Genomic DNA, 27,838 nt, shown 5'->3' with positions numbered 1-27,838 from the left:
CACCGTTTCAGATGTGATGGACCAGCGTGTTCTGTGCTTTTGCCCTCATTCAGTTATCTGTCTTTGGAGCTGTAGTTGAAGGAAACTCCATTTCTGATGGATCCATTCATCAGGCTCTTGGGATTCTCCCGTTCAATCTTTTCTCTGCTGAAGATAGTGTCCTGATCACTGTCAAACTCCGACTCGGAGACCATCAGACTGGAGTTGTGTTCTGTACTTCTGTGTTTTATACCTGGCAATGAAAAAGCAGAACAAGCTTGTTAGAAAGGTTTCACTTTTTTAGTAAGGACTAACTGTCCTCTGCTGTGACAAAAAAGACTAGTGAAGATATTCTCTGCAGCATGACAGCGTGCACCACTGCCACCACAGAGAGAGAAATCGGTCTAGAAGGCACCACACACTGTCAGGCAGATACTCTTCTGACTTCACTGCAGGCACATCAAGTTGCTGGCTCAGAAATGTGAATATATGCATTTAGCTTTGCACCAGGATCATCTAATTATTTCAAAACTAGTGTACTTTTAACAGCTTGAACCTGGAAATGAGTCTGTGACCAACACGAGTGGCAACCAAAGGTCACAGTTTCTACAGCACAGCAACTTCCCAGGAGGATCTGATGTCCTTAGATTCTGGTGTTTCCCCTCTTAAAAAAATGATGAACCTCAGGTAAACCAAGACATGTGTGAGCAGAGGGCAGCACCTCAAGTCTGCTGATGTTTAACAGAGCACCTATGAGCCAGGAGGGAACTGCTGCACAGCAATACAACCAGCTCCAAAGGGAAGTGTGTGTGGAGGAGGAGTGGGTACATGGAGAAAGTCTGTGGAACAATCAGATGCTCTAAATTAAGACTACTGAAAAAAGTTAAGAGCAGTGGCTGAGCCCAAGGCATCACAAAAGAAATGAAGTGGTTCTCCTCTAACCATTATCACTATCTGTGTTTGCCTGTGCCATTCCTGAAGGTGTAGGCCAGGCTCTCAGGCTCCTCCCAGCTCAAACCCTCGGGCTGTAAGCTTAATGGAGCAATTCCCACCTGCAACAGGCACCACTTACCATATTTGGGTCGTAGCTCCATTCTCTCTTGCTCATCTATGTTATCTAGGATGGTATATTTTGTTTTCTTTCTTATCTTTGTCCTCTTCCTGCTGAAAAGAGTTACCCCACAACGACCTTTAGTTCTCATGTACATACATAGATCTGCTCCCCCTCCCATTTCATGCACGTAGCTACATACCCCAGCACACACCACCTCATCCTACCCTCTCACCTCCACTTAAAGAATTGAGGTTATATCTGCATAAAGCAGCTGTTACAATCTGGTCCAGAAGGTTTAATTTGTTTTCTCTCTGATACACAAAGACGAAGAAAGCAAGAAAGACTGTTTTCCTTTCCTAGGCCACAGGGGTTCAGTTGGTTCAATTTCAACACGGTAACTAGACACAAGGTGGACATATATTCACTTGTTTCCAAGTAAAACTTCTGTAAAAGGTGCTTAGTCCCTCCCTCCTATTTTTTTAAACTGAGATAATTTAAGTAGTGATTGTCTGCTTATGCTTAGAGAGAAGACCAGATGAAAAAAAGGAGATTGGCTCCCTCACACTCATGCAGGGACAAAGCCCTGCTGCACTGCAGGCAAATCCCCACTTGGGTCTTTCTTCCTTTGCATCCTTCCCCAGCATCTACTTCCACAATGCTGCAGACACTCATGTGCTCGTTAATACAGAGTGCTGGATCTACAATTTGTATCTACAAATACAGCATTTTAACAGAAATTATCCCTTAAAGTGAAGGATACCCCAATATTAGCTTTGTGTTTTTCAAAATGCATAAAAGCACAGAGGCACACGTGGATATTCCTTTTCTCAGTGAAAGTCAAGGCAGAAACAGCCACAGGAAGCTCCTCACGTGTCAGTGGTTTAGTGATAAGGACTGGACCAAAATGTGGCAGTTGTGTGCAGCTGTTGCATATACCCCATTAAAAGGAAACACAAGTCACAGACCTTTTGCAGCAGCAGATGCAGAACCAGGCAAGTCCCACCATGACCACAACCAATGTGAAAACAGATACAGTCACATAGAGTATACTCCACTCTGCAAAACAGAAACACAGCAGTGCAGTGTAAGGTAACAGGGATAAGATAACATCTCAAACAACTCTGTTAAAACACCCAGTCCCCAGGAATGGGGAGCAGAAACAGGAGCTTACGAAAACTTAGCACCTTCACACTCTCAGAAGAACCCCTAACAATTCTTAAGCTTCCAAATTGAAAGTGCACATTTGACAACCTTCCTCCATTCCCACACCTTTTACCACCCCAAGGTGTGTGAAGTCCAGGTGAGACCTGAAAGTCAAGAGGGCAAGGTCACCACCTCAGTGGTTGCTCTCTGTATGAAATGTAGGTGCACCCTGGGTCTGGCATTTCAGCAGTGCTTGAAAAGAGCAGCTGGTTAGAGACAGGTCCCTCTAACTGCATGTTTCCACTTTTAAATCCACAAAGACGTGAGATGTGCAATAGTGTGAACTCCAACACATACACACTCACTATTTCATCATTACTGTTTCACTGTGGAACAACACAGCATCAGGGCAGGGCTGCAGGAGGTGCCAGCCTCAGACTTAAAACCAACACTTGTGTTGGTCAGTCTTTGCTCACCAACAGACATATGGCTCATGGTTACTTAATGGCTTGTAGCAAGCTCCTTATTAGTTTCTATAGATTTACTTGCAGACCAGTGCACTGCTGGCTGCTGATGTCTCCAAGCCTGCACTCTACTAAGAGCTGAGCTTCGTATTTCAGCTTAAGATCAATGTAGCTGACTTAAAACTATTCACAATTTGGAGGAGAGAAGCTTAGCTGATTCGTTAGGTGTGCCACAGAATAGGGACACGATCAAGCTGGTGAAACTAAACTGCATCTGCCAAACAGAAAGGAACAGCATGCTAAAAAGCTGAGGCTTTACAGGGGACTATATTGGCTAGTCCAGAACACTGGTGTTTGCTTTCCTTAGGTCAGATCAGACTTCTAGCCCAGACACATCAACAACCACGTGCTTAAGAGGATCCAAGTTGTTGCCTCTTTTTCAGCTTTGCAACAACCAGATGAACAGCACCCAAAAGCTTTGCCATGCCCATTCTATCAACAGCCCTCCTGACTGGTCCCAAACTGCAACAAGATCTCCCCCCCATGACAAAGCTCCTGTGCTTTTTCCTCAAACAGGGATACCTTTTAAAACACAAGCATTTGAAATACAGGCTACTACTGTCAAGACATTAGAATCCCAAGACTTTTCTATAGAAAGATACTGCTGGGCTGGAAAATAAAGTGACTGCTTTACTCTTCCCTCAGCATCTACCCCTAAGTATTTCCCATCCTGACATCAAAAAGCCAGCCTCACGAGATAAGTTGCGCTTGAAAAACATCCCACAAGACCCAAACTCACCACAATTGCTCTCTCCATCATTTAGGTAACGCTGAATCAGGTTTTCCATCCACAGCTGGTAGCAAATGCAGCGTTTGGTTATGGGGTCACAGTGTCCATGGCCAGAGCATTTTAAAAGACAGGCTAAGAACAAAGCCAAACTTAGGGTCAGTTGTGCAAACAGACAACTTGTCATGCATCTCTTATTGTCAGGCTAGGATAGGGGTAAACATTTAAGTTCCTAATGTTCTGGTATTGAAGTTTCCCTTTCCTTTGGTGTTGTGTGTTAAATAGATTTACAATTCAGCAGATTGCTGGCTTGGAAGAGAAAGATAAGAATACACCTTATGCATTCAACACTGAAACTGTATGCAAGTCAAGAACAGTTCATTCTAACCAGAAATCAAGGAGTTAAAGCAATGCAATTCAGACCTGCTCCTTCCTTCATCCCATTCTTCTAAGAACTTCAGAAGTACACACAAACTGAGGAACACCAGTGTTCTGAGGTACCAGAAGACAAGCACCACGCCAATAAGAGTGTATTGCAGTATTCCAAAACTGAATTGCAGCACCTGAGGCCAGAATGTTTACATACCTCATGTGCTTACAGTTGTAGCTACTGCTAAGTCAGCGAGTCCAATCAGACCAAACCAAAATACTATCCAAGAAAAAAAGTCAATGCCTTATTTTCAAGGTACATTTCCAACAGAAAACCAGTCCTTTCCAACAGCTAAAGACAGACAGGATTTACTACACAATCAATGGCTGCTTTCTTGCCAGAGCTTCCCCACTTTACTTGCAGTTGTGTTATGTCCTAATTTTAAATGATGGAGAAATCCTATGTGAAATATCTGAGTATCATGAGGGATTCACATGGTTAGTGAAGTTCAGAATAGGTTTAGAAGTTGAAGCATCTTTTCTGGGGAAAAGATAATGTTACAATCACTATAAGAAAGCCCAGTAGTCTGTCTACATTGCACATACAAGACTAGGTTGTAACACACTGATCATTTCGCCCAATAGATAGGCAAAACCAAGGTACATTACAAGCCTATTACTGAACACTAAAAGCCTTGAAGGAGTCAGGGACATGTAACATTCTCTATTACAGCTACATTCAGTTTCGCCCATCTTCCAACAGAAGCTGGAAGTATGAGTGAGGTACCTTTACCCTCCCTCCCTGGGCCTTTCTGATGCAGGCCAGATTAAGACGGGCTTTTGCCTGCTGTTACACATGATGTCTTTTAAAAGAACACAAGTTACTGGCACAAATGGACACGAATTTCAGTATCCACCGTCACCATCTTTCAGAAAGCTGCACCCAAGCGCCGACAGGAGCCAGCAGACAGAGCCCCTCCAGGCACTGCGTTAGCCCAACGCCCGCAGAGCTCTTGCCGTGAGTCAGCAGGGTCCCAGACGTACCGGCTGTGTCAACCCGCAGGACTTTGAAGAGCAGAAAGTCAGCCTTCTCCTTCAGCAGCTGCACGTGCAGAGCTCGTGACACGTCCGACGCCTTCATCACCTTGGCCGGGTGCCCGTCCTGCACGTAGAACACCACGGCGGTGCTGCGGGAAGAACAGCTTACGGTCACGGCCGCTGCCACACATCGCTCCTGCCAAAGCACTCGGCTCACGGCCCTTGCGTTTGTTTTGCTTCTGGAAAGCAAATGGCACCGCTGACAAAGATTAGGGAGCTCTGTCTGTGGATCACAAAGTCCCTCCAAAGGCCAACGGACTCCTTTCTGAGCTGGGAACACCAGCAGTTCTCTGCGCTCAGTTTCAACAGCAGAAGGTTAAGGGCGAGAGCACCTTTCATTCCCTCCTTAGTCTTCCCGACTCTTGCTTTAAATACATTTGCTGTCCCCACTCTCATCTCCAACCTGTCCCAAAGCACTCTGAAGCTGTTTAAGGGATTTCAAGAAACTGAATTTAAGAGAAGGAAAAGCCCAGAAGCAAGTGAGACGGAGAACTTCCTCCCGCCCTTTTGAAGTTGGGTGCTGTTGGTCTCATCCCGTATCAGATGCTCCAGACAGCATCTTCATCTGAAAAGCAGTAATTGGAAGCCGTGATTAAAACTATCACAGCTATAAATTACAGCTTTGGCCAAGCTGTTTGGTTTTAGATTGGAAGTGGTTCCCTGACAGCTAAACAGGAACCAAGATGGGTTTTAAATCAGCAAGGAGTTAACAAGAAGTAATTTAAAGCCAACTTATGCCAACAGATTCTACTCATCATGCTGAGAAGTTTCTCTGGGTACACATAGCGACCTCTAGCACTGTACCTGGCAGTGGGGATGTTTCTGCCTCAGAGCAAGACACCACACTTAGGAGTACCCACCACGTGGCTTTCTTTGCAATAAATAGATTATCTATAAACAGTTACCTGGGAAAATGTTTATAAATTACTTGGAATAGCAAAACCTTTGAGAGGAAGTAGAAGAAAAGGGAAATAACTCAAGTTTGGTCAGATACAGCTGGAACCTTGTTTTGAAAGACATGGCTTGCTTTGCTGTAAGAAAGTGTCTGTCTGTCTCACTCCACGCAGGACTTGGGAGAAACAATAGTACCATATGGAACAAAGACACAGAAATATATGCACAGCCCTCGTGTTTTTCTTGGTCATCCCAGAAAAGATTGTTCTGCAACTAATTATGAGCTGTGAAAGAGCCAATGAAAAATGGCAAATCTCCCTGGCACAGCAGGATATCTTTGTACCTTAAGTCTGAGTAGGCCTGTATCTTCTGAACCTTGATATCCGAATCCAAAACATTCAGCAGCACAGCCAGCTGCCTCACCAGCGTGTCCTTCTGCTGTTCACTCAGCTGGCCCACTCCAACTTGCAGAATCAGCTCCACCAGACCACTCCTTTTGGGATCTGACAGAAGAAGAACGTGCTGTTCTTTCAGAGCCTGGTAATTCATTTTGGTAACAACTCAAGACAACATGCAGTACTCAGAAGTCCTTATTAACACTATCTTTTCCTGCATAAGACCCATATCCCTTATAAATCAACTCTGTTGTGTTCTTAGAAGAACACTTAGCCTACATTTTCACCTTCCCTCTGAAACAAACCTGCTGGGTCCTACAACAGCAAACCAGTCTCTCAGTTGGAAGAAAGCCCTTTGGTTTGTACTTCAGTTCAGTTCTGTGCAGAACTGCAACTTCTATCCCCACTAAATCTTAAGGTCAGAGGTAAGCACTAGGAGGGTCTAACTTTCCCTGCTAGTTATCTACTGCTAGCTGCTAGCCAGCAAAAGGGAGGCAATGGTGGACTCATGGTAGCAGAAGAACTGTGTGAGCAAGTCAAAATGAGGATGGTAAATTTGAGAAATACCAAATACGTCTGCTTCCACAAAACTGAGGGTTCTGTTAAATAATACTGGAACTTCTAGAGTACTTTGCAAACAAAACAAGCTTCACAGATACCTGAGCTAATGATCATGACTACATTCAGTAACAAAGTGAGGAACAGAAATAAAACCATTGCCCAGGAACCAGAAAACGAGAAATCTGACAGACCCAAGATTTCAGACTCACTTCCTGAAACCTCAGCTTATGCTTCCCTCACACAGCCATTTACCCTGCATTTGAAACCAGGTCTGGACACAAGCACTAAGCAAACTGCAAACAGAGCAGTTAAAAGACCCTGAAATTCTTTGAGGTTTGTTTTTGTCCTTCAGGGTGAAAGGAGGAAAACAAGAGTGAAATCACACTTTCAACCACCAAACACACAGCCACAGCATCGGTACCTAAACTTAGTGCTCAGCTCCCATCTCTTTCCATTGGCCAAACTGCTAACAACCAGAGCAAAACAAAGAAGCAAAAAACTTACAATGAATGCAAAGCAACAAAGACTTAATGAAAAATATTAACTAGGAAGTATGGTTGTAATCTCTCCCTGCTTCCAGCAAGGCAATAGTGTAATTGGTAGTTTACAGTCCTGACATGTCTTCTGACACACTCAGGCCTATTGAGATAAACAGTAAGAAGGCAGGAACAGAGAGACCTGTTTGCCTTTGGGCTTTAACTTGAGAGAATCTTGTCAAACATTGAAACAAGTAAGTGAAAAGGAGAACAAAGGTGAGGTATTTGCAACATATCGATGACCTTTTAATTGTCATACCAGGCCGCACTTCCACGGTGGCTGAGTCAATATCCGAGTCTCCCTTTGCATCCATCACTTTCAGGTGGAAAGTATAGGTTCCTTCCACCAGATTAGTCAGCTGCAGCACTGCTTCATGGTCTGAGCCTTGGATCACATCCTGCAAAGAAAGGGACCAGGCTGATTATACCCTTCAGAGCAAGGTGCAAGTTGGAAGTAGCAAGTTGGCTGTCCCAGATGTCAGCGTGAGCTCTTCCTTTGCCCCTGGGACAAACGTGACCTGGCCACAGTTTATGGCACAGCAGTGCAAATGTGGAAGTGGCAGGTAATGAGGATGTCTGCAGGGTATGGAGATTTTCTGGTAAAAAAGAAACCCAGACAGAAGAGCTGACATTCTCAAGCACTCATCTGTCTGAAAACCTGAAACAGTTACACTCTTATTCTCAGTTGTCCTCTGCTCTGCTTTCTTAACTCACTAATCATTTCCATTTCCTGAAGCTCATGTATTTCCAGCTACCGTCTCTGCCACCTAAACCTCCTCAATTCTTCTCACACCCTCGTGTGGGTTGCTTCTAGAAGCTTTGTTATCACTGTGCTGTCTCTCCTTTCCCAGCTCTTGCTGATTTGCCACTATCTTCCTGACAGCAAAGAGCTGCCCACAACCCTTTGTGTAGATAGATAGGCAAAAGAAGGTATCACAGTTTTGGGAGCTGACATATAAACTGAAGTTTATCACAAGGTACTCCTGCTGTCAGCCTTTACTCAGAGAGCAGACTCCACTGCCTTAATGACTCAGGTTATTTGCTGTGTTCTGCTAGGCAAGGTATCTACACATCTAGCATCAAACACCACTCTTATCTGCAAATTTTGCCTCATTTGGTACCAGACATGATTCCTTAGCTCTCTCAGACCCTTCCTCCTTTGGAATATCTGCATTTCACATGATTTTTCTCTCAAAGACAACAGCTTGGTACTATCACCAACTATTCCTTAAGGGACACAACTTCATTCCTCTGTCTCAAATCTTTCCCAGCTAAGCCCCTGCTGCTGCAGGCCTCTTCCTTCACTCCCATATTCTACAGCTGTATTGGAAATACCACAATCCTCTTGAAACAAAGCAGCAGAGAGAGCAAAGGAGACAAACCACAGCCAGCCAGCATGCCTCTTAACTACTCATACCTGCTGGGCTGCTGCACTGACTCTGCATGGACAACAAGAGCCAAAAGTGACTCCTCAGAGCCTTTGAAAAACTCACCCCAGCTGCTGGGCTTTGACCATCCCGAATCCAGAGATACGACACGATCCCCTGGTCATCAGCAGACCTTGAGCCATCCAAGGTAATAGAGTTATTTGGAAGCACTAGAACATGCTTCCCTCCAGCATGTGCCCGGGGTGGACTGTTGTTTTCTGGCCATAAAAACAGTAGAAGAGAAGGATTTGCTTTCAAAGCATGCAGAACATGACACACCATTGCCAATACACCTGTTTGGCAACCCTTCACCTGCTGGGTGGAGGCAGTAAAAACTGAATTGTGGCAAAGCACAGCATGAGAAAGAGTCCACCATGAGAATACAAGTTAGAGGTACCACCAAAAGAACATTCTTTTTCCAAAGCTTTGTGAGGTGACTCTATTTACAGTCTCACTTAAGCATCAGATCTTCTTAGTCAAGCACAAAGACTTTTCGGTATAAGATCGCCATGCTGGGCTCCTCTCATCTTGAGAATCACTTAATACCCAACAGAAGCTTGTGTAAGGTCTTGTATCTTCACAGTGCCTGTATTTAGGCAAAGTGTAATCAGGATGTTACTTTGATCTCACAGTAAATTTGATTTTCTGCTCAAAGCTTAACCTTCAGAATAAAAACCCAAACAACTCCTCTTAATGAAGCAGGCTCTGCATGACCAAATATAGAACCTGGGGGCATTTTTATTACTAATTCTCCATACATTTAACTTTAAAAAGCATTGCAGTAAGTGGAGTTGAGTCTGTCAGTCACTCACAATAGTACTTTATTACAAACTAGCAGTACCCAGTCTTGAATACCTCTGAAAGATGACAACAAGTTATTCCTGCCTGTTCTGATTTCCTCTATGTTGTGTCAGGAACAAACTGGCCAAGTTATCTACCACATCCCAAGAGGCAGGAACTAGGCTCACCTTCCTTCACAGTAATGGAGAGGGCGGATGCACTGCTCAAGCCCTGCTGGTCTTTCACAGTCAGCCTGAAGCGGTAGGTCCCAACCTGCAGGCCAGTCACAGTTGCTATTGCTTTGTCACTGTTTTCCATCTGCACAGAGCTTGGGCCACTGAAACAAAACATGTCAGAAAAAATAATCCTGCACAGACAGCCAAACTGCTCTTTCAGCAGCCTGGCTTGTGCCATCTGCTTTCATGTGCACTGTAGTTCTAGCACTGCCATAAGCTCTGATGGTTAAAGACTTAGGAGAGATGCGAGTTTAGTTCAGAGCATTCATAAATCCAGTTCTTCAAGACACTAAAAGCACCCAAGCATCACAGACTCAGTCAAGATGTAAGTAGGAAGTGCAGCCCAGCAGCTCAGTCTCCTAGTTATACTGCTTCACGTGAGCGTGCAAACGTGGCTGCAGTAAGAGCCACTCACAAAATGCACAGAGTGCCAGCAAATGTCCCACAGGCATGGCAGCTGCAGGAGCTAATCCTTTTATTGAGGATCAGTTAGTTTTGCACATAAGAATACAATTACAAACTTTTGTAAAGCTATTTTCAGTCATCAAAGTGATTTAGTCAGAAAGCTCAGGCTAAACAGATTGTCAGTTTATCATTCAGCAAACAAGGGACTGAGAAACTTTACTTCAAAGCACTGATGGGAAAACTTTGTACGTTACAGGAGGGTACTCAAGCCTGTTACTCCCTTTTTAACAGGAGGCATAGAAGTTCCTGTCATTTCTCAGCTCAAAATTGCCTAAGCTTTCCCAGTTGAACTTAAAACTCCTGTCTCTCGTGCTGTTACCACAAGGGTGGGAAGATCCTCAAAGCAGCTCTCTGAGAGCTCATCAACCTATAGAATTGCACAAGAGGCTTTGGTATCCCCAATCACTTTCACTTTGCTCTCTATTGTACTGGAAATCAGTAAAATTTCAAGATACCTGATATTTTCCCAATGATAGAAGACAATGCCTTGGTCATCTTGGCTTTTGCTTCCATCCAGTGTAGTACTTTCTACTGGGAAGGTCAATTCTTTGTCAGGGCCAGCCACTGCTACTGGAGGACTATTATTTTCTGTAAAGATAATATTTAGCAGTAGGACATTTGCTAGGTAGTCAGTGGCAACAACTTCCAGAGAGAAGATTTTACAAGGAAGTCTATTCCAGATTTCATATATCGTCTCAAAGGTAAAAGGCACAAATACAACATGCACAAGCCAGCAGAAAATACCAGGTGGGAGAGACCAGCTCTGCAATAATCCACATCCCACAGCAATTGCTTCTCTTTTGCACAGTCACATCTGACTCACAGCCCAAAAGTTTTACAGCATGCTCAGTGCATTATATGAAGTGTTTTATAATAAGAGTGGTGGGGTAATCTCCTGGTTCTACCACTACATCCCTTTCAAAGCCACCCACACGAATACAGCTCTTTGCCCTCAAAGGTCGCATCGTCTCAGTTTTCTGATGCTCAAGGTCAGCATGATGTCACCAATGCCAGTTTAGAGCCTCTGAGGATTTGGTGCAGAAACATATAACTTACTATTCTGTTTCCAACCTAGTCCTGTTGCTGGACACTAGAGTGTCACCCCATCCTCCTGACACCCATGCTTTAGGCACTTGTGTTGATGACGTCCCCCCTCAGCCTTCTCTAGGTTGAACAGCCCCAGGTCCCACAGCATTTCCTCATAAGAAAGATGTTCTGGTTCCCTGATCATCCTGGTGTCCCTGTACTGGCCTCTCTCCAGCAGTTCCCTGTCCCTCTTGTGCTGGTGAACCCAGAACTGGACACAGGACTCCAGATGAGGCCTCACAAGGGCAAAGGAGAGAGAAAGGAGAACTTTCCTTGACATGCTGCCCACACTCTTCTTGATGCCCCCCAGCATGCCTTTGGGCTCTTGATCACAAGGGCACGTTGCTGGCTCATGGTTAGTTTGCACCCACCAGCACTCCCAGGTCCCTCTCCTGGAGCTGCTCTCCAGCAGGTCAGTCCCCAGCCTGTACTGGTGCATGGGGCTGTTCCTCCCCAGATGCAGGACCCTGCACTTCCCCCTTGTTGAACCCCATGAGGTTCCTCTCTGCCCAACCCTCAGCCTGTCCAGATCTCACTGAATGGCAGCACAGGCTTCCAGTGGAACAGCCAGTCCTCCCAGTTTGGTGCCAGAATCAGTGAACTCCCTGAGGGTCACTCCATCCCTTCACCCAGGCTGTTGATGAGGACGTTGGCTAAGACTCACCAGGCCGCACGATGAGCGTGACCTCAGCAGTGGCCCGTTGCCTCGCCGAGTCGGTCACGGTCAGCTGGAAGGTGTAATCTCCCTCCTGCATGGCCGAGAGCTGCAGGTACGGCGTGCGCACCCCCTGCGCGCCAGGGCACAGCGGGAAACACAAACGCGCGCGGGTTACAGAGCAAACGGCAACACAGAAGTAACATTTGACTTAGTTGTGCAAGCAGTTCAAGCACCTTTTGGTGTGTAAAAGGGAGACTTAAAATCAGATGCACAGACAGACATAATGTATTTGCTATTGCAACTGCTCCCACCAGCCCAGAAAACCAGTTATGGACAATAAACCTTAATTTCTCCTGTCGGTGCAATTGCTACATCACCTCTTAACAGCAGTGTTAAACACACAGGGCATCAGCTTTCACTGTTAGGGAATTAAACACTGATGGAAGTTACTACAGCTTATTCCATTTCCTCAGAGATATTTGTGAGTTAGTCTTCAGTTACTGTCTTCCAGCAGTAGTAGTTGGTATCTCTGTAAGCCTATGAAATGGCTGCTTTCAGCTATAGGTCCTTTTGCTAACAAAATGAACATCTGTGGCATCCCTCACGTGAGGAATAATAAATCACAGTGCAATTAGGGGTTTTTTTTTCAGGGATAAAGATGACAATGATAATTAAGTGGCCTGATCAACAATAAACTAACCAGCAGAGATGTCTGTTCCATTGCAATCATTGCAACAAAACCCACAACAAAGCAACAGCACTCTAGATACTGCAGTGCTTCCCAGTAGTTAGTTAGGTATGTGTTAGAGAGAAAGGTGAAAGGGCTTTCCAATGCTGTGCAAAGGAGAAAGAGCCATACCTGCATTGCCACCACCTTGCCTTTGCTTTTGGGACTGAGTGACCACTCATAGCTGACAATCTCGTGGTCGTCACTGCTCTGGTTCCCGTTGAGGGTGATGAAGTTCTGGGGCAGGGTGACTGCCTGGTTAGGGCCTGCATTGGCAATGGGTGGGTAGTCCACTGCCTTGTTGACACTCAGAGATGCAATAGTGGAGTTGGCTGCTCCATCTGAGTCAATCACTGTCAGTCTGCCAAAAAACAGTATTGGAAGCCTGTTAAGGTGGACTCCTGCCAAGTCCTATGTTCAAAGGTTTAACTTTTGCCTGGAACCTTTCAAACACCAACCATAGTAGAGCCACTGATCAGATCATATGAACTTGTGCTGTAGAAACACATCTCCCTCAACTAAGCTAAGAAAGAAATTCAGAAGACTGTTTTCAAGTACAACTTTCCCCAAGGGGGAACAAAACTGGTGCTCATTAATTCTGTCATTAGGGAACACAGACTTTTGCAGGAGGTACACATCCATGCACATTGGGAGCACTGGATTTTGTTGACCAGCTACCTCCCTGTAAGCTTGAACACACTGCTGCTCTACTGCTCAAGTGCCTCAGCCTCCCCTAAAGGTGCATAGATATTGCAAATGATTTCTTCCTTCTCTGGGATATGGAACACACAGTACTGCTAGTAAGCAAGCTCTGTCCTTTGTAACACCAAACAAAAATCCTATGCTCACTTCTGCTACTGGGGAATATGGAACAATTCCAGTAAAGAGCAGAGAATGGAAGCTGAAGCTTATGCAAAGCACCACCTTCAATGCATATATACATTCTGGCTTCAACGTTCTGCTGATGCTACACTGGTACATAATATATTCACTGGTAGGCTGGTACTTACTGGCAGCTAAATCACCCAGGCCGGATCAGAGGGAAGCCTGCCCCTCTGCAGAGCAGGCTTTAAATCAAAAAGGGAACTCTGATATTAATTAAAGCACCCTGAGACACCAATGCTGCTTCCATTGTCCGGATAAAATCCAGCTTCAGCACAATGGAGGAAAGCAGTAGTAGGATAAAGAGCAGAATGACTCCTACCAAACCAGCACAGATCAATGTCCTTCTGTCTTCCCCCACCCTTCAGGGGATGACTTTCACAGCCTGACTGCAGAGCTCCATCTCAGGACAACTGCCAGCTTTTAAGCTGGAAAAAACCCAAAGTTCTGTCACAGTTGATATTGCTGGGAATGGGAGGTATTTAGGTTCTGATACCTTGTCTTGCACAACATTGTGCTGCGAAGCACCACAGAATCCCTGCAAGCACTTTCAATAAAACTGGTCCCTAAGTCTCTCCACTGTGCAAAATGAAGGGTAACAGCATGCTACCCATGCAAAGTCTTTTTTGTTTGAGGAGATACATGTGAGCACAGAGGCAAACATTTTACTGACAACACAGGACTAGTTAGAACCCCAAAAGGAAAGCATCTGTGCAGGTACCTGAAAGTGTAGTTTCCAGGGACAAGGTTAGACAAGTGCAAGACGGGTGTGTCAGCAGATGCCTTCTGCTCTCGCAAAGGACCTTTAATTTCCTCCCAGTGGTAGCTCACTATCTTCACATCATCAACACTTTCTACATTCATTAAAGAGAAACACATCAGCATCTTGTAGCAGTTGCTGGAATGAATACTGAAGTCTCTCAGACACTGATCCCTCCCTGGCTTTCTACAATTGTCTTTTCATGCATACCCAAACAGGGTTCCTGCTCCACAGCTGTTCAGCCACAGATGTAAAGTCACATACAGTGTGTTTTATCTAAAGAAAACATTCTTCACACATACACACAAACATCAGCCTCAGACTCTGCACGTTCCAACTTGTCTGCTCTCAGTAGTGATGACACCTCATCATACCTATGCCACAGGTCTCCACCGTGGCCCCAGCCGTACTGGCACAGAGGCCTTTTGGGCAAGGCAGGAAGAAGCTGGAAGAGTAGCTGCTGTTTGGCTGCAGCAGCCTCTGCCACACTGCATCTCAACCTCCAAGGAGAAGGCTGCACTCCATTTACTAAATTGATTTAGAACTGGACTCAAATTCCCAAAAATCACGTCATGATCAAGGAACTTGTGAGGAGAGTGAGAAGAAGGAATATCACTTGTAACTGGCACACAATCACACTGTAAGTGTCTACCAAAAATGCAGGATATAAGCACAGAATGGTCCAGTACATACGACTGCCATCAATGAACGTGGAAGTTGTAGGTAAAGAAACTTCTTGTACTTGGGGTGAAGCAACGGCAACAGGCGGCTGGTTAACTCTGACTGCTGTGAGCAAGATGGAGAGGAGAGGAAAACAAGTAGTGAGAATCCAAGCAAAACTCATCTGTTAGCTTTAAAGATCAATAACCCCCAGTGATTTGGATCTAGGATTGACAGCTTTGCAGCACCTGCTGTCCTGTTTGGACAGGCAAGAGAGAAAAGGTCAGTGATGAGCAGTGTCTGCTTCTAGGGGGGATAATTGAGACCAGACCTGAGCCTGTAACTTGCAGCCAGAGCCCATTCAGCATCTAATTGCTGCTCCCAGTTGTACTGGAGAAGGGGACCATAAAAGGTGTCATGATGCTATCTGAGGTCTTGCCTGAGGAGGGTACAAGACCAGAGAGCACTTGAACACAGTGAGCAAGATCCTTAACTCACTTCTTTAAAATGCTTTCTAGACACCAAGATATGAAACATCTCTGCTTGCCTGGACTACCAGAGACAGTAGCTGACAGACTATTAGATGAGCATCTCATACAATGACTGTGTTTAAGACATTAATTATTTCAGCCAACTGATTTACCTGGTTTGACTGTGACATTTACAAAACCTTCACCAAAGGCATTTTCACCAGAAACTGTCACCTTGAAGACATAAAGTCCCACTGATAACTGAGACAAACACAGAACAAATGAGGTTACTTGTCAAATTACACAAAAGCAGTATGCATAAACCTGCCAATCATGTTGTAAACAGAGAAAAACCCGGGTAGCTGAAACCCAGAGCACCTTTCATAAACACATACACAAGGGAGAATGTGTTTGCATTCTCCTGAAATGGGCAATACAAAGCCAACACTTGGGAATTTCTATTCTATATTGCAAAATAATTAGAGCACTCTAAAAAAGACACTTCTAATCTGGTAAAGATTTGGTGGCATGTGCATGTGAAGAGACTCTGGCAGTCATTTGAACTCCTGGAACCAAGGTGCCCTCCCTCACAGGTTAGCTTGCTGTGAAAGGACCCCAGAAACACAAAGAGCCTGAGCTCACAGCCCACTTACGTGAGAGAGTTTCAAGGTCTGGCTATGCCTGCGCTCCATTTCACCGCCATAGTCTGCAGGGTGACTGATCAAGCTCCACTCATAGGTGTAGGCTGTTTCTAAGAGCACAGCAGAAGAGTAATCAGCTTTGCCTTCAAGATAAGCTCAGGAAACAAATGACATTCACCATCCGTCAGATAAAATGCTACAGCAGGAAATGGTGGCTGCTACCGCTTAAGGCTGCAAAATGAAGCAGCAGGAATACATGTTAAAACTTCCACAGTGAGCTGTAGCTTGGTAAAGCAGCAAGGATGCAAAGTACTTGACAAATAACTGACCTCTTCACAAAAAACAGCTTCATGTGAAGTGGATGCAGCGTTTTGCGTAGTTTGGTAGAAACTACAGCCCTTCTACTGAGCCATCTGGCTAATGGGTACAGGGGCTGGAAATAAAAGCCACTTAAAATTATCTCTACCAATTCAAAGGAGGAGATCCTCTCTGCAGTTGGAACCACACACAAAAAAGAAGTCAGCTGTATTCTGAAGTGGAACAGGCTGCCCAGGGAGGTGGGGGAGGGATCCCAAAGCCGTGGAGCTGAGGTGCTGAGGGCTGTGGGTTAGTGCTGGGCTGAGCAGGGTGAGGAGAGGGCTGGGACTCGATGATCTTAAATGTCTCTTCCAACCAAAACATCTCTATGATTCTATGCTCACATGCCACAGGACTTGTGTGCACATACAGGTAGGCAGTGTGTGCACCTCCCTGTAAGCCAAGGCCCCTCAACTCACCTGTAAGCGGTGGCGGGACAACAAAGGCATTCAGCTCAACCTCGTTTTTGGGCAGCATCACTTGTATGTTATCTCCAGCAGACACAACAAGCTCTTTGACTGTATCTAAGATAGAATGAGTACATTATGTTTTAATAAATTTGTAACCATCCCATCTGTTATCTTCAAATACTATTTGTAATGGATTAAGTTTGACAGACACTCTGCAGTGAACAGGCAAGTAAAAACCCCTGAATTCCTCGGTACATAACCAATACCCATCGATTCTAATCGTAACTATTGCTCCTTCACCTTTTACCCAACCAAAGCTTTCCTTCTTCCCCAAATATGAAGTGTCATTTCCCCTACTTCTGTCTCAGAGAAAAAGCATTGTGATTATTCCTGCATGTCACAGGTGTATATATATATTTAGTTACTAAGGAAAAAAAACATAGGGCTAAGATGGAAATACAGGGAACAAAAACATGCAGTTACAGAAGACAGAGAAGCCATCTGCATCAGCACAAACCTCATGAAATGAAGTAACATAGTGCATACTAGAACTCATATGCCATACCTCCTTTCACCAAGAACCACTACTTCTGTGTTTGTGTGGCACTGATGAGGCACAACTCATTGCCTCTTCTAAGATCCCAGCAGTACAGCAGTGCAAAGGTGTTGTTTTGTAGCTGGGCTGCACATTTAATTTTTAATTAATGTGTTGCTGCATTGTATCTGACAAGTCTCTCCAGCAGGAACCCTACTGAGGGAGTGATGCTCTGAACAGTCACACAAAAACACCCCAATATGACTAGAAGAGACTGTTCTGAAACTCCAGAAAGCCTCTGGCGCTTCTCATCAAGTATAAGAATGAACCCATTTAGAAAGGCTCTTAATCTCTGCTTTTTACTTTGCTGCATTTGATTGAGGTATAATTTCCTGCTAATGACAGACTTGGTCAGAGCTTTGCCTCACAAGTAACTGGCTGAGGGGTCTGGAGTCCGCAGCATGTACAGGCTGAAAGTGAGACGATGTTCCACTTGGATAAAGAGCAAGCCCTTAACTAACAACAGGTTGGACACCTGAGGGTAGGAAAGCTCCCTCCTCCTGCTGCCCAACCTGGAGGTACCCCTGGGCTCTGGGTTGGAACGTTACCTGCTTTAGCAGCAGTGGCAGCTGGTGTGAACTGCAGCACGGGCTCCGGTGGCGTTGCAGGGGTGGGAAGCGGCACGGCCCCACCTTCAGTGACATTCTCTGGGGCCACTGTGGGAGTCTGGGTTTTGTCTGACACACCTGGGGAGAAATCCAGCTTGTCTGAAGGAGGAGGAGACGTAACAGCCTGAAAAATAAATTGCAGAGAAAGAGCTGTGGTAAGTGAGGCATTTTCACATGTCTATATTCAGAGGTACACTGTTTTCTAAACACCATGTAGGGTGAGCTTAGAATTTCTGTCCCTAGGAGGCTTCACTCACACACAGAACATCCATCAAAAGAGGAATGGGGTTCTTTTCCATCAGGCTTTGTAAGAAATGCTGGCCATTTTCCAAGTTTGAGGTGCAGGACAGCATAGGCTGTGGCCATGCAAACGAGGTAACCTGGAACACAACTAAGGCTATCACTTCTCAAAATAATAAAGACCAGTAGGACAGGTCTAAATACAGCCATAAACCTTTAAAAGCCAATGACAGAAAGCCTGTGTGGTGAGTATAATTGTCTTCATGCTGCACACAAACGTAACAGAACCCTTGCCTCTTGCCACGGCTGCTCAGACCAGAACTTGCTCATGCCTTATTTCCTCAGCACTACTCAAATGCCTTAAATCTCTCTCCTTAAGACACCAACTTCTCACTGACCCTCCCTGTTAGTAAACCAGGACTGCAGCAAAGGACATGGCAAGTTTTGCAGGGCTAACTCAGCCCAAAACCTTTCCCTCAGGCAGCTCTCCTTTACATATTCTCTCCATCCCAAGCCACCTTCTTTACCACGCTTTGGCAAACCAAAGTGTTTCTTGGCTTTCCAAATTTGAGGGAAATCTGCTTTTGAGAGCTGCTTCTGGCCTCTCTCCTCTCCTGGTCCTTTGCCTCAGCTGAGAAGCAGCCATCCTGGCCTCGTAGGACAGATGGGAGCAAAGTCACCTCAAACGTCCCTTTCCTCTGCAGTGACACCAAGCATCTCTCCAGTCTGCAAGACTCTGCAGCCAAAAGGCACGCCCCTGTAGCACCGTCACGTCTGAAGCAGTGTCACAGCCCAAAAGACAGCTCAAACTGTTAGCTGATTACTATGAAGGGAGGGAAAGGCATTTTGCCACCCTGCTCTGTTTTGCTTGCCAAAAAAAAGCTGTCAGGAAGCTGCAGAAGGGAGTGTGTCAGCATGGATCTAGGAACACAGCCAGAGAATTGCTGTGGCAGAATTAGGCAGAGGACAGGGAAACACTCTATAAACAAAAGATATTTCGTTGAAGTTACTAACAAAAAATGGTTTTAAGACCTTTGTACTTCTACAACCTATACAAAACCACCACAGTTTGAGAGGTTGTTTGGACTATACACCAGTGAGAAAGCTACCTGGAGACATCTCAGCATCTTTAATCCAGTACAAAACCTCAAGATTCCCTTAATGACAAGATTTGGCTTTCAAAGAAACCTTTGTTTTTTTCAGGAGGAAGCACAAGTATGTGCCTGAACAATCCACATGAGATTTTATTTAAATGCCTGCTTCTGAAGAAAGAGACACAGAAGGGCAATACTGTGGGCAGGGAAAATGGGAGGGGAGGGCTACACAACTGGAGACATGAGAGGGAAACATGTGGAAGGGGACATTGTTGGGAACAGGGAAGGAGACACTTGGAAGGAGGAACTTCATGCCAGCTCCCAGGGGACTGAGGCTCACAGAGAAGCCAGCAAGGATGAAGGAAGGAACAGGGTCAGAAAAGAGAAAGCAGTAATTAATAAGTGGCTAAAAGGAAACTGCCATGCACTGACCCCAGTCTCCTCTGCTGTCACCTCAAAAAAGGGACTGAGTGAGAAGAAGGAGGGTGCAAACAAGGACTAAAGTTGGACTTGGGGAAGGCCAGGGAACGGTGTTTGCTTTGGCAATTTATCAAAGACTTCTCGAGGTTCTACATGAAGAAAGAGTCATTTCACAATACATTTAATGAATGGCTTTCAATGTTATTCCACCAATCCCCTCCATCTCTGCTAACAGAGCACTGCCAGATCACCTTCTAACCACAGCTGTCTGACCAACTCTTCAACACCACTTCCAGCTGGGGGTAAAAACCGACCCAGTCTTGGACCTTCACTACTTCTGCTCTGCAAGAAGGGAGCTCATCCCTCAGCCCTTCCTCAGGAATTGGAATGGCTGTGCTAGCACAATGTAAAGACCACACAGGGCTGCCTGCTCCATGCCCCAGTGAGAAATAGGTTTCTCTTCATTCAGTTTTACAATAAACTACCATCTACACAGGCAGTGCATAAGGCAAAATCTTCCTCTGCTGGCTGAAGTGGCAAAATCAAAGTAGAGATTTACAAAGGAGGCCTGGCCATATGTATTGCTGCAGTAATATGTGAAATAGCTTTCACAAGACTGCATTAACACCTTCCCTTAGGGCTGGGGAACAAGTTTGCTCAGTGTTGTTTGCACAACTCAAAGTTGTGTGGTTTCTGCGATGCACAAGGCATAAGCAGCTCAGCCAGCACAGATCCTGACAGCTGGGGTCAGAAGGGGAGAATACTGTAACATTATCACACCAGGTCCAAGCCCATTCATCTGTACACTTCCAAGGAAAGCCCACAATGTCCCAAGAGAGCTCTGTTTCATATCATCTAATAGAAAAAGAGCCTCCAGTGGTGCCTTTTAAGACAATCCTCTCTGCTTCCGCCATTAACAGGTCTTTAGGCCACCTGAGTGTTAGGGTTACGTTACAAAGCAATAACCCAACTTGATTAGAAAAACTGAACAATTGCAAAGGGGCCTCACCACACTCTGGTCTGCTTCCTGAAGGGCACACATACCTCTCTTTGCAAAGCATCAGCAGGTTGGGCAAGAAGTTGAACAGCTGCTTCACTTCCAAATGTCTTCCTGGGGGTCGGCGTCATGTCCTGGAGAGACGATGACCCCTCTGTGGAGCGTTCAGTGACAGAGTTCAAGGCAGAGCTGGTTTTATTCAGAAGGCTTTCCACCTTCCCAGCCTCCCCTTTCTTTGCTGCAAAGTCTTCCTGGTTATCTCCATCATCGCCCATGGAAGAGTTGAAGCCGTTTTCACCCGTCACCATGAGGCCCCAGTCTGCATAGTCTGTGCTCTCCTTCTGCTCGTGCTTGGGGCTCACCTGAAAGGGGTCACGCTCCAACTCTTTATAATCATCAATGTATTCGGGTATGTCCTCCAGGCTGGGATCTTTGCCAAGCAGAGACAGCTCCTTCAGGCTGCCCACTCCCTCAGACGGCTCGTTCTGGAGTCCCACCGAGTACACCATGCTCGGGATGGCCTGCCCGAACCCCAGCAGCGAGGCTGGCCTCTGAGAAGGCCTGAGCACAAAAGTAAGGTAGGACTTGACGGTGTCGATTTGTTTCGGCTGGCAGTTGTCTTTGTGCTGGCAGCTGACGACGTAGCAGCGTCGCTCGAACAGCCAGGCCAGGTCGCAGGCGGCCAGGCTGCAGCAGGCGGCGGTGCAGGCGGGCACCGAGGCGGCGTGAGGGACACGCAGCAGCTTGGTGCTCTCCAGGTTGGGAGAGATCACTGCCCCCGAGTACGTGGCTCCTTCTCTGCACTGCTCACTACTGGAACCTGAAACAACACCACCAACGTAAGGCACAACGCTCCCATCGACCTGCAGCACAGCTTACTGTGACCAAACACGGGAGACAAACACTCGTGGGACCTGCTTCCTTCCACTAACAGCACCACTGTTGCTCTTCCCAGCACGTTCCCTTGCACTTTGGAGGATTTTTCAGTGAAGGAGCTTGATACGTCCTCCCCCTGAATCCCTCAGCCAGCTCACCTGTCCCATGGATGACACGGGCTATTTGCAGTTGAGACCAGAAGGGCAGGTGCATCCCTCCCCGAGGAAACACCAGATCCCCTCCAACAGACACGCAGACAATGTGACCTGACCTGGCGAGCTCCGTACCTCACTGTGCTCTCACAGATCCTCATCAGGCACTACACCACCTTGTCTCTCTGCAAAGACTTGTGTGAACCACAACACACTACTAGAACATCTAACCAAGAACACACTACGACCCCAAGTTAGTGGTTCCGCTCTCATTTCAAAGGCATACTGGTGTCAAAGCGTTCTTTGACATTGCTGGCCCGTGTTCCATGAGTTAAGATACACGGGACAAAAAGGGTATTTGTCCTATTTTTCAAAGTCCAAGACCGGTGCCAGTCACAAAGCTGGACCTTACAAGAACTTTTTGCAGTGAGATTTTCCAGCTCTTGCCTTATTCATGCTTCCTTCACACCTGCATACACACTCCAGGAGCGCTTGCTTCACTCAGGTGTAACACGGTCACACAGTCAACTCCTACCTGTTATTGCCCACAGGAAGAGGCAGAGGACACCAACTCCAAATGCCATGCTGCTCCAGGAGGGCAGTGACAACTGCTTTTCCAACCAGCTCTGTGGAATTTGTACAGCTTAACATCAGTTTCCTCTATTATTGTTTAGTACCCTGCTGTGGTCATGAAGCACTGCAACAGATAGCACAGGGCGAAAAACAGGTCAGATGTCAGCATCAACTAGAATGTCACAGTAAAAACCAACAGACAGGTTAAATGTGGGCTTTATTATTGCCTCCTGACTTCTGGATGTGTGACACAGTACATCAGGCAAGCTGAAGATACAGGACAAATTACCTACCTGGAAATCTCATTCTCTGGAGATGCAGAAAGGTTTGCACTGTATCCCAAAACCCACAAGTGTTCAGCCTGCAGTTGTCCAGACTTGGGTTTTGCTCTGACTTTACATGGAAACTAGCAGGTGCCCTTAACTGAGGAAAGGTAGACAGTAGCTCTGTGCTAAAATCCACGCAGTGTTAAGCCAGCTCATGAGGCAGCCCTGGAGCTACAGCTATCAAGGTAACATAAGGAGACACTTGTCCAGAATTTAGAGTGAGACATTCTTTGCCAGGACACTAAATTCTCCAAATAAGGGAGCCAAAGCAACAAAGAAGTCTACTAAGGAACAAACAGTTCAAAGCAACATTACTCGTGCAAGGGAAAAAAACGTTGGTTTGGCCGAACTCACAACTCTTCCCCATGTGAAGGACCCTGAAAAGGTGCCTGACCAAAACACACCTCTGTAAATGAAAACACAGGCAGTGCTTTTTCAGAGAACAGCCCTTCTCAAGGCAGAGTATGCAAGTCAAGTCCCTTTGATGCTCAGTACATGACCTGGTAAAAATAATGACTTTCTTATTGCAGCTACCTGTATCTACCTATGACAGAGATGCTGCAAACCAGCTGGCCCTGGCAGGCTCCTTACCACCCATCGCTTCAGACAAAGGGCCATCTTCCTTCATTCCCTTCCAAAGGGGAGAAAGGACTTTGACATGCTCTCTTGCTCAAGCTGATTGAACCAGAGTAGAAACCCTGGCAGCTCAGCAGCTAAACTTGGGCTCCCTGCACATTTATTCTACCACACTACTCCAAGTGATTACTTTTATTTAGTGTGTTATTCCAGAACACTCAGCTAAGCCAGAGAGGTGTCCAGGACACACAATTGGTACCAGCTTCACTTTTCAACCGTTTTATGAACGTTTCTGTTGCTTTTGCCAACGAGAACAGAGGAATATAGATAGAATGGACAACCTAATAATTATTCCCAACTTCTTAACACATATACCCCAAATATCTCAGCAGCCTGAGGGGAAGATATTCTTATGCCAAGACCATAATCTCACACACAGCCTTTTTCCTGTTGCTATGGAAACCTGTCTAGATTTGGTAAAGTTCTTAGCCACCAAAAAATGTGATTTGCAGAAGAGTTTATAACTGAAACTCAAGGTTTTTGAGATACTGAGCATTTCCAGTAACCTTCACTCATTCCCAGAAGCAGCCAAATGGACCAGATGCCTGCAAGAGACTTTCAGTCCTTTAGCCTGAGGAAAAATGCGTCAGGCTCGGTATCAGAACATCACAAGGTCAGAGGCAGAGAAATAATCTTGTTTCAATTTATAAGCTTTTTGCCTCTGCACAGACAACTTTATCACCTCACTGCCACTAAAAGAAGATGAGTAGCAGCTTCTGTATCCTTCTGAAGAGTTTACTGAAGGGTCCACACTAAGAACAACACTGAATCTTTAGGGACACGCCATGTCACGATACAGTGAAAGCACAAAAGCAGCACTGCATCCTCCCACACCTCTTTGTGGCTACACATCTATTGATGCTCAATGTCTACACAATAAATGAGCTCCTGTTCACTGCAAGACTGGTCGACATTTCCTGACAGTAGGATCAAGCTGAGACACAAAGTCCCTGCAGTTGCAATTCAGTGTATAACTTCTGATCCACATGTGAGAACATAGCTCCCAGAAGCTGCCTGCTTCCTTAAACAGCTTAGACAGTAAGCACTGCTGCAGTGTATGCAGGCAATTCTCTCCTTGTCCTCCCTGTGATACCCCACTGCTCCCCACAAGTTTCATCACATAAACACAAGAAACCCTACAATTTAAGGTGGCAGCCAGCCACGAGACTCCAGCAGTTAAAGATAACTAAGGCCATGAGATGAATTTTCTAGTTGAATCTCTGTCCTTCACTAATATCACCAAGCTGGAATCTGACTGAGTCTTGGCTAGATGAAGGATGGCAGCCCTGAGAAGCATTTAGTACATACATTTAACTAACATATATAGCCTTACTCTGAAAGCCACGTTCTTCTGTTCCAGCTAGTCAAAAGGACAAGGTGGAGTTCTGAACTGATCTCTCAATTCAACTCTTTGACTAAACATATCTTTTAAACACATGCAGCTGCTGATCAGGACCACAACATCTGTTGGTAGATAGCATATGACAAGAGACAGCTTCCCAAGGAAAAGGAATTGCCTGTATTATCCCCCTCTGCTCCACCCCAAATCTCACTGTGCATTTTGGTTCACCTGGACTTTAATGCAGACTCAAAGTAATTTTCTCCCTCAGAGAGAGAGAAAGGGCTCAGCCAAGCAGAACTGCATTGCCATCTCCTACCCACAATTAGGCCAGGGCTGTAACAGTAAGAATGTGTGAGGACTGGATTACCTGTATCTAGAAATACAGGCAAATCTTTGAGCTGCAGAACAGCACATATAGCATGAGGCAGTTCACTGATACCCTACAAAAGGTGTCACAGAATCTCTTTGCACAAACAAAACCCAGGACAGGAACAAGTGGTGTCGTGAGAGCAGCCCCAGAGCAACATCTGAGTAGAAACCTCCAGGAGAGCTGAACACAAGACAATCCTTCAGGAAATTCACTCCTCACGAAGAATTCTAATTAGTTATTTCATTGTCAATTAATAGCTGAACATTAACATTGCATTAATACCACAGAAGAAAGAAAAACAGAGGTTCATGACAGGAGCATTTGTTCCATTGTAACAGAGGAATCCTTGGAACAACCTGAGCAGACGTGGAAGGTATCACAGAGTCATCAATGCTTAGGACCTGTGCAAAGTCACCTTTCTCACACCATTTTCTAACAATAGGCACCTGTACTTGAAAACAAACCCGTGGCTACTGATGGCAAGTGATTGCAGCTACAAGACATAGCTGTAATTGCACAGGGGTCTCTGCAATCCAGAGACAATTCTACTCAGAGGGGCTCCCGCGGGTCTTGTTGAAGGCTGACATTAGGTTAGCATTGTGTCTCCACTCTAAATCAATTTCCTCTGCCAAGTTCAGGGCACAAACAGCAAGTTAATGGTGCTAAAACAACAAACTGAAAAGCTGAAAATCCCCTGCTGTGTTACACTGGATGGACTGTGGGCTTTACTGCTCCCAGTGGCACTCACAGCTCTGTCAACTGGTAAGTGACATCACTGGACAAAGAAAAGCAAAACAGCAGTGCTCCATGGAAAAAGTGGGTTTATTCTACAAGACTGAAGTAGCCTTTATTACAACTGCAATGGAGAGAGCAAACAACAGGGGAAATCTTAAAGATGAGGCACTTAGCAGGGGTACATGGTGGCTTCCCTTTCTTACAGGGAAGAAAAAGAACCAGTTTAAACCCTCTGCTGAGAAATCAAAACACTACTATTAGTGTCAGGATCTACATCATACAGTAAATAGGGGGAAAATAAATGGAAGAGTAATTCAGGATTGTTACAACTCAATTTGTAATATAGATCTTTGTAGGGCTCCAAGGACAGCCAGGAGGCACCAACAACTAACTTCAGTAGGAGTCCCCACTGACAGGCCAGGGACAGAGAAATACCTCCCCTTAGATGAGAGGCAAACTACAACTCCTGTGTACCAACAGGCTCTGATTTCCACATGTTTTCCATTTTCAGACAAATGTGGCCTCCCTTATCAACTCTCTCTGCTGTCATCAAACATGTACTCTGCAGTGAAAGTGAACTGAGACCTGCAAAGGGAGAGCTGGAAGGAACCAGATGGTATCTCTCATCCCTTCCACACCCAGACACAAAACAAAGCATCTCCTTTCACTCTCCTTTGGATTTTTATCAAACCTGTCCCAAGCCTCCCATGAAGGGCATTAAACACCTCTTCCAGTATTTAACAGGGAAATTGTCTAAAGGGAAAAAAAACCTGAGTGCACATACATCAGTTTGGAGCTTTGGATGGAAAAGAAGATTGAGCTGACTGCCTGGAAGAAGGAGGTATACACATGCAGGAGAGCTTTGCTGTCACACTGGGATGAAACTAAGAGTGTCTTTTTTACCTCCACTTAGACTATAGCTCTCAGAAATGAAAAGGAACTATTAACTGACTCAAGTCATCTCAGTTGTACCACAGTTGTTAGTATTTTGACAATTCTTCCTGAAATGCCATTTCCTGAATTACAGCAGCTCTCAAGAAAATCCTCAACCTTCAGCAGAAAAAAGAAAGTCTCTCTCTTATTGCTGCAGAGAAAGCCCTACAATTTGAAGCCACAAGATTCATAGCCAAGACTTATAAATAAGATCTCCTTTGTGATAGCTGAACCCTTGCAATTGTTAACACTGCTATTTAATATCTAACACCTTTAGGAAAAAAAACCTAATCAACTCTTCTTGTAACTTGCTCTCTACTTAAGCCTCAGAGCTAATATTTGCAGACCTGGAGGATCCACGTTTGTAAATAAACTATATAGGAAGCCTGTACACTGATCTCAGGAGCACTGAACACAGAGATGATCACATAGGAAACTGAAGACATTGACTGCCTCCGAAACGCCACAGAAAACGTGAAGCTGTCTGCACACAAGAGTTTATAACTTCACCCAAAGCAATATCAGCTACACAAAAGGCAGCAAAAGCTTTCATGTGATTTACTGTCCAGTGCAATAGTTACCATACACCATACAGTAGAAGGGAAAAAAGAGTCTGATGCTTGAAAAGGATTTGCTAGGATTTCAGGTTATATTTTGGTATTAAAAGACTCTGGCATTATAAAAGCAGACCTCAGTTAGGTAAGTGCATCTAATTTACAGACAGCTTTCAAGGGGTGTTCACACACTGATTGGCAGTGACTGGCTTAAGTGATGTACTAACAGCAACAAAGCTAATGGACTGGTTTTGAGATGACTGAATACCCAGCCACTGCCCCAGGTACAACGGCAAGCACTGCAGGAAAAAAGCTTCCCTAGGGCAGTGTGGGTCCAACAGTAGGATAGCCAGAAAAGACAAAATCTTGCAAGTATCTTGCAAATGAGCTACATAAACTCGCTATTTTATCACCTTCAAGAAGGTTCTTCGTGTGCTTAGATTGCTGTACATCCCTTTCTAGACTTCAAATCTTAAGTTTTCTTAGCTAAGAAAGGGGAGGGGTCTTTTCACCCGCATGCTCATCCCGAGTTTTAAGTCCATTGTTAG

General features: G+C 45.3%; 1 protein-coding gene across 1 annotated transcript; it reads right to left on the bottom strand.

The window, feature by feature from the left end:
- Positions 1-38: 38 nt before the first annotated feature.
- KIAA0319 (KIAA0319 ortholog) lies at positions 39-22,405 on the bottom strand. The gene is made up of 20 exons (XM_061995345.1): positions 22,357-22,405; positions 20,841-21,613; positions 17,983-18,166; positions 16,849-16,953; positions 16,085-16,182; positions 15,605-15,692; positions 14,995-15,087; positions 14,263-14,395; positions 12,792-13,020; positions 11,939-12,062; positions 10,644-10,776; positions 9,676-9,824; positions 8,774-8,925; positions 7,540-7,678; positions 6,132-6,291; positions 4,841-4,983; positions 3,440-3,562; positions 1,999-2,089; positions 1,052-1,143; positions 39-232 (listed from the first exon to the last, which is right to left on the bottom strand). The coding sequence occupies exons 1-20, from the start codon at positions 22,403-22,405 to the stop codon at positions 54-56; spliced, it is 3,237 nt and encodes a 1,078-aa protein (XP_061851329.1). The 3' UTR covers positions 39-53.
- Between the last annotated feature and the right edge of the window lie 5,433 nt (positions 22,406-27,838).

Source organism: Colius striatus, chromosome 4 (genome assembly GCF_028858725.1).
Source record: "Colius striatus isolate bColStr4 chromosome 4, bColStr4.1.hap1, whole genome shotgun sequence".
Classification (NCBI taxonomy): Eukaryota; Metazoa; Chordata; class Aves; order Coliiformes; family Coliidae; genus Colius; species Colius striatus.
Note: the sequence above shows the minus strand (reverse complement) of the source record. Positions and strands in the feature narration are given on the sequence as shown.

Coding starts and splice junctions, on each gene's coding strand:
- KIAA0319 (XM_061995345.1), bottom strand. CDS start 22,405: ATGGCATTTGGAGTTGGTGTCCTCTGCCTCTTCCTGTGGGCAATAACA. Junction 13,021..14,262: donor CCTGGAAACTACACTTTCAG/GTACCTGCACAG, acceptor GTTTTTTGGCAG/ACTGACAGTGATTGACTCAG. Junction 7,679..8,773: donor GTCAAAGCCCAGCAGCTGGG/GTGAGTTTTTCA, acceptor CTTTCTTTGCAG/GATGTGATCCAAGGCTCAGA.